Raw genomic sequence first — 6420 nt, forward strand, 5'->3', positions numbered from 1 at the left:
TTCTTTGGTGAAAGCCAATCACCATTTATTAAGTCCCAGAATCATGAGACTCTCATGATTTTAGGAAATTAATGTCATGAACAGGAAGGTGAGGTATTGAAGGAGATAGCTTGCCAGTTTCTAGGTGTTCACCCAGTCCTGCTGTTGAGTTGGACATGAGTAAAGCATCCTCTGAAATCCCAGCCTAAAAGATCTCTCAGAAAACGTGACTCCCGTCACGTGATCTACCACTCACTTAAGTTCAGTAAACCTGTAAAGCAGGGAGACATCAAAATCAATGATTGCTTTTAGCCAGTATATGTTGTGAGGTTTGCTGTGCTGCAATTCAACACTGGAAAAGCAACAAATAAGGGTCTGCTCACTGTGTCAATGTACATGACTTGTATCTATTCTACTAATAATCTATATGTTCTCTGATCTCAAATCATGACCATTTATTTCCAAAGAGAAACCCCTGGATTCTCCCCACATAAAATGAAGCAATTTTCAAATATTTGAAAATAAGAATAATTGGGATTCTTTAAGGGAAATCACTGGGCTCCAGTGATTCTCTAAACTATCACTTGGATTGAAAACTTCACATGCAAACTTGTCATCTTTTTCTTCATTTCCTTCACAGCAGCTGGCACAAAGCCAGGCACAGTGTTCATACACAGTAAGCATCCTGAGAACAATGGAAAAAAATTAAGAAATTCCACATAATTTTCCTCAAGTTACAGATTTTCCCCAAAGCCACCATGTACACTTGCGTGCCTGTAAACAGCTACCTAACATTTAAGTGCCATTAATCATTTGATATTGGGTAAGTATTTTAGTTCAGACTGTCTGACGTCAACTACGTGCTGTAGAAGGATGCTGTTTCTAATGTCTTCTCAGACATTCCACGGACCTTGTCACTCACTCCCTTTGTCACAGGAAGGTTTATCCCCTTTGATTTCCTGATGCCGTCCCCCTTGGGGATGACAACTTCCTCTTTTCCCCTCTGAAAGCAAGAACCAAATCATGTGAGTTTTTGTGCTGTTTTAATGACAAAGTGTAGGGGAAAATGTGAGGAGGGATTATTCTGTTAGCAGGTTCTGGGAATCCCATGGTCAGGTAGAAAGAGGGATTCCTCAACAATGAGGAGTGTGATCATCTCCCTCAATTGCAGACACACACTGAGGTCAGGGAGACATCTCTTGACACTTGCACCATCTTCACAAATGATGCCGGGATTTGATGGACAAAGCCATAAATGCGTATGCCATTGACCCTTATCTACAAGAGGAAAAATGCATCAGAAAGAAAGCATGCCACCAAACAAGTTTTCAGCCTCCTCTCCACTCTGTCCTAGTACCAATAACATTCCCCAAGAAAATTTCTAGTTATACAAGTTAACGTATTAGATACACTTCTGTTTACAGATGACGTTTTGTGCCTATTTGAGACAGTAGCCGACTTTATTTCTAATGTTTCCACTCATTCCTCTAGTGAAGTTCTATACTCTGTGTCACAAAGTCCTTGCTTAGTCAGCCTCCCTTCTAACCTGGAAGATCCCCATTGCCAGAGACTGTGTATCAGGAACTTGAGACCCTGCATGTTGCACAGGACCTGCCACAGGGTTAGTGCTAGACCATGTTCATTGAATGCATACTTTTCAGTTCCATGAACTGTGATTGTTTTTCGCTACTGATGGCACAGTTTGGCTTTGGAGTAACCTACATCTGAGGTGTTAGTGGCAAAGAAGGAAACCCAGGGTTCTTATAGAATGAAAGGAGAACAGTTCTTGTAAAACAGGATATTACCTTCAATAACTTCTAAGCATAGGAAAAGATCCCTCACTTGAATCTGAATAAGATGTGAATGTTTTGGCCTACTCGTTAGAGAAAGCCAGAAAGTATGGATAAATTCTTTATATTGAGGCTATAGAGAAAGTAACCTTATTAGTATTAATTTTTCAAATTTAAAATGCACACATTTTTGAGCCAGTTTTTCCATTTTTTTGTAATTATCTTCTAGTACAAGTATTGGGAGGTTGGTAATGACAAAAGGATTGATTAGAAAACTTAATACATCATCATTTGTCAGAGCAAAATACTGGAAGGAAATTTAATGCCCCCAAAAGGGCCAAATTCAACAACTTTGAATAAACTTCTTAATGCAATATTATGCAATCTTTAAAAACTGAAGCAGCATCATAGATTGATAATGTCTTCAATATATATTCTTTGGCAACAAATCAACTTAGTTCTTGAAGCGTAAAGTGTAGAGCAACTTATACCAGGATTTGCTTAAAAACAAATGAAATCATAGACATATCTATATGCTTCCATAAGCAAAAATTTCCTCTGAAGGGCTGGGCATAATGGCTTAAGCCTGTAATCTCAGTATATTGAGAGGCAAAGTTGGGCGGATAACTGGAGGTCGGGAGTTCAAGACCAGCCTGGCCAAAGTGGTGAACCCCCGTCTCCCCTAAAAATACAAAAATTAGCCAGGTGTGCTGGCTGCACCTGTAGTCCCAGCTACTTGGGAGGCTGAGGCGAGAGAATTGTTTGAATCCAGGAGGTGGAGGTTGCAGTGAGCTGATATCATGCCACTGCACTCCAACCTGGATGAAAAATGAGACTCTGTCTCAATAAAATAAACAAACAAAAACAAACAAACAAACAAAATCTCTTTGAATGAAAGCAGAGCTCTGGCAATGTTTTTCCTATGAGTAGAATTCGGGCCCCAAAATGAGACGAAGACTTAATTTGTTACTGATTAAAACAATCTTTTTTGTTTAAACTTTTTTTTCCTGAAGTATGTTGTATTCACTCAGCTAAATGAAAATTTAAATAATGGCATAAGTAGAAATGAGCATTATGTGAAAAGACAGAGGAGATTCTCTACTTTGGGGGAAATGTCAGGTGAGCTGACCTTGACATTGGTCAGATTTGGGAAAGAGCTGAGGATGGCAGTGCAAGCAGGGGGTGCTCTGTGATGAAAACCAGGGGCAGGAGTAGTTATGGGAGATGGACCCCGACGGACTACTGAGGCCAGGTCAATGAGAGCTGCCTCCTGTTTTGGGAGCCCACAGAGCTGGGAGCTCCTGGGGTGCTCACCTCATACTCATTGTAATGTACATAGATGCACAGCTCAAATTGTTTGCCATCCTCAAAGGGCACGTAGTCTGTTGTCTCCTCCAACATCCATATCCCAAACTCACGACTGTTCATGACCACATGATTGCCAAAGTGCACTCAGAAATGGAAGGCAATATCTGAATCCTCATCCATGTCAGTGTAGAAATCCACCTGCAGCTGTGGGTCATTGCTGAGGGTGAAGCATGCAGAATGTTGGGCAGGTCCCTCCCTTGCGCAGATACACTCGACACACACACAAATCCTTTCCCCCATTTACCTAGGGAAAAAGTCTCCCTGATAATACTGATGGCCAGGTCCCTGTGGGGATGCTTCAGCTCCTCATGCCCCCAGGCAGGGAGATTCTGTGCTCCTCATCCCCAGATGAAAACTGAGCCACTGTCACCGACCTGGGCCTATGACTTGTTCATTCCCTGAAAATTCTATGCCCCCTGATAAAGAAATACAGCCCCAACCCAGTAAGTGTCCTCCTCCTGTAGGCCCCATGGCTGGCCCACATGCAGTTGCTACAGGTCTCATGCCTGGTGCTGGAGGGTCTCCAAGACCTGCACCTGCATGGGGCCTCCATCCTGCCAACTAGGCATTTCCACATCACCCACACGTAAGGTCAAATCCTTAGCAAATATTCTCCCTTCTTCTCCAACCCCTCCATTGGACCATAAAGTACTCACATAAAAGAGTCGATCGGTGTCCCTTTGATTACCACGCAGGAACCAACAGACAAAGACACAGGCAGTTTGTATGGCACCTGCCAGAGTATTGAGAGTAAGTGAGAGGTGCAGGGTCAGGTGCAGTCTCCCCTCCTGTAACATATTCCCATGGTGCAGGAGGTTAGAGATGAAAGGGCAGACTCTATGGACTCTCCTCTTTAACCCTACCACATTCAGGGCCCCATATTCCTGAAGATATGGTGGGCCCATAAGTAAGAGCAAGGGTTCAGGAGCCAGGATGCCTGGATTCCAGTCCTCATTCTGCCTTTTACTAGCAGTGCAGTCTTAGATTTGTTACTTGAACCCTCCCTTCCTCATTTTCCCTAGGGCAAGGAAGATTATCAGGAATTTCTACTTTGCAGGATATTCTCTGTAATAGGGAGTTACTACATGTAAAAGTGTTACCCTAATCCCTGTCATGCATAGGGCCTCTTAGGGGTGACCTAACAGAACAGGGGAGTCCTCTTGAAAGACTGACCTGCCTTCATTTTCAACTCTTAAAATTAAAACAAGACTTGTAAATGTAAGAATTTAAACATTCACTCCAGTGAGAAACAACACTTGTTGAAAGGGAGAGGGAAATGATGAAAGAACAGGAAACCCCTGAGTGTGGGAGGCACATGCATCACTATCATCAAGGGCAATGGACGTCCTTCCAAGAAGAGGCACACACTACTGAGAGCACAGCCCCAGTACTTGCACAAATGAAGCTTGTGGGTCAGGGACATAACTGGAGGGAATGATTGATTTCTATGATGACTACAAGTAGTTGAGATGATTTTTCTGTACTTTTGAGATAGGTTCTTGCTCTCTCACCCAGACTGACATGCAGGGATGCAATCATGGTTCACTGAAACCTCAAACTCCTGGGCTGCAGTGAACCTCACACATCTGCCCCCTCTTGAATAGCTGAGAAGAAAGGTGCCTGCCTCTCTGCCAGTCAAATATTTAAAGTTTTTAAAGAAAGCATCTCACTATGATGCCCAGACTGGTCTCAGACTTCTGGCCTCAAGTTTTCCTCTCATCTTTGCCTCCAAAATTGGTGGGATTATAGCCATGAGCCAGTGAACCCAGCTGCTTGATTGATTAATATCCACTGTAAGCTCCTTCTGAGCTGAGACTTAACTTGTTCTTTCATGGGTGGAGAACAAGTTTAGTCTCAGTTCAGACAAAGCTTACAGTGGATATTTTGTGTGATTCAGTCTCTGAAACCACGGCCTCTAATGTCCTTCCCTAACAAACAAGTATCTGCACACCCTCCTGTCACACAGTGGGAAGAACTGGATGGGCTAGGGACAGGCAAGCTGAGCCTGGGAGGCAAGAGACAGTGGTCACTCTGTGCAGACCCCACCTGAGGAACCATCACCCCCATAGTCTGCATTCCTCTTCCCCACTCTTACTGGGAAGAGACATCTACTGATCATACATTCTGCTCTCACAAGTGATCTGAAACAAGTCCTTGGTAACTCACAATCCCCAAGATCCCCACCAGTTAAGCCACCTTGGATTCACATCAGAGATGCTGCTGTGTGGGGAGAAACATTCACATGTGTAGAAAGCCACATGCATGATCCCACTTCAACACACAGTTACATCCCAGCACACACACGCACAGTCACACAGAGCCACGCCACTCACTGCGTCACACACACCTGCTCACGGTGCACATAACGATGCTCATGCACTGGTCTGGCTGTGCTCACACACATACTCACATCATAGACAGGAAACAAAGCCCACTCGCCCCTTTACTCTCCATTCACACACCTGCTTGTCCTGGTGGGTCATCCACCTCCCACTTAAAGTCACATTATTTCAGCAGAGTTTACGCTCATCAGACACCACCTCACACTCACAGAAGGTTACACTGGTCCAGGGTCCACACCCCAATCCCCACAAGCATCTCAGATACCATAGCCTTAGGGTTTCTATTCCACACGTCAATAGCTCTAAGTAAAGCATTCACAGTAAAAATGCTCATATTTTCATCTCATAAAATCTCCCATTTCTTTCTTGGTTTGTGTGACATGAAATTTTTGAAGGCTGTGTCTTTTCAACTCACGGGTAAAGAGGACATTGTTCTCTCCTTCTTGGCGACCTTCGGAATTTTGTCCAGTCTTCTGAGTGAATCTCTGAGTTGCAGCACTTAAATGACCCACTTCAGCCTTGCCCTCTGGCTTCATTCCAGATTCCAAGCTCCTCCCAGCAAGATTTCCTTGCAGCTTTAGAAAGGTTTAGGTGTCAGGAAGAAACTCAGTCACAACCATAGCTATTTGCAGGTCTGTAATCTGTAATGCAGCAGAAATGACAGTGGGGGAGGTACCAGGCTGTGGATTGGGTTACCAGGGAAATGCATTGATAAAGATGATGGAGTGAGCGGTAGTGGTTGTAAAGCCCAGCCTTTATGCCTCTCAAGCCTTTTCTCATCTATGCAGAATATACCTAGAAGGTGTACATTTTCCCAATTTGTACAATGGCTAAAAAAAAAAGTTGGAGATTTTGGGGAAATACATTAGTCCTAGAAGGTAATGATTCTCTCCGCTTCTAAACGTTCTGGGAGAGCACTGACCTTGATCCTCAGGAGGATC

General features: G+C 43.8%; 1 protein-coding gene across 1 annotated transcript; it reads right to left on the reverse strand.

Moving 5' to 3' along the window:
• Positions 1-1140: 1140 nt before the first annotated feature.
• On the reverse strand, positions 1141-5909 carry LOC129019676 (galactoside-binding soluble lectin 13-like). Its single transcript, XM_054462714.2, is given in 4 exon segments — positions 1141-1257; positions 3084-3294; positions 3794-3870; positions 5895-5909. Coding segments are annotated over 4 exon segments (420 nt in total).
• Positions 5910-6420: the final 511 nt, after the last annotated feature.

This window comes from Pongo pygmaeus, chromosome 20 (assembly GCF_028885625.2).
Source record: "Pongo pygmaeus isolate AG05252 chromosome 20, NHGRI_mPonPyg2-v2.0_pri, whole genome shotgun sequence".
Classification (NCBI taxonomy): Eukaryota; Metazoa; Chordata; class Mammalia; order Primates; family Hominidae; genus Pongo; species Pongo pygmaeus.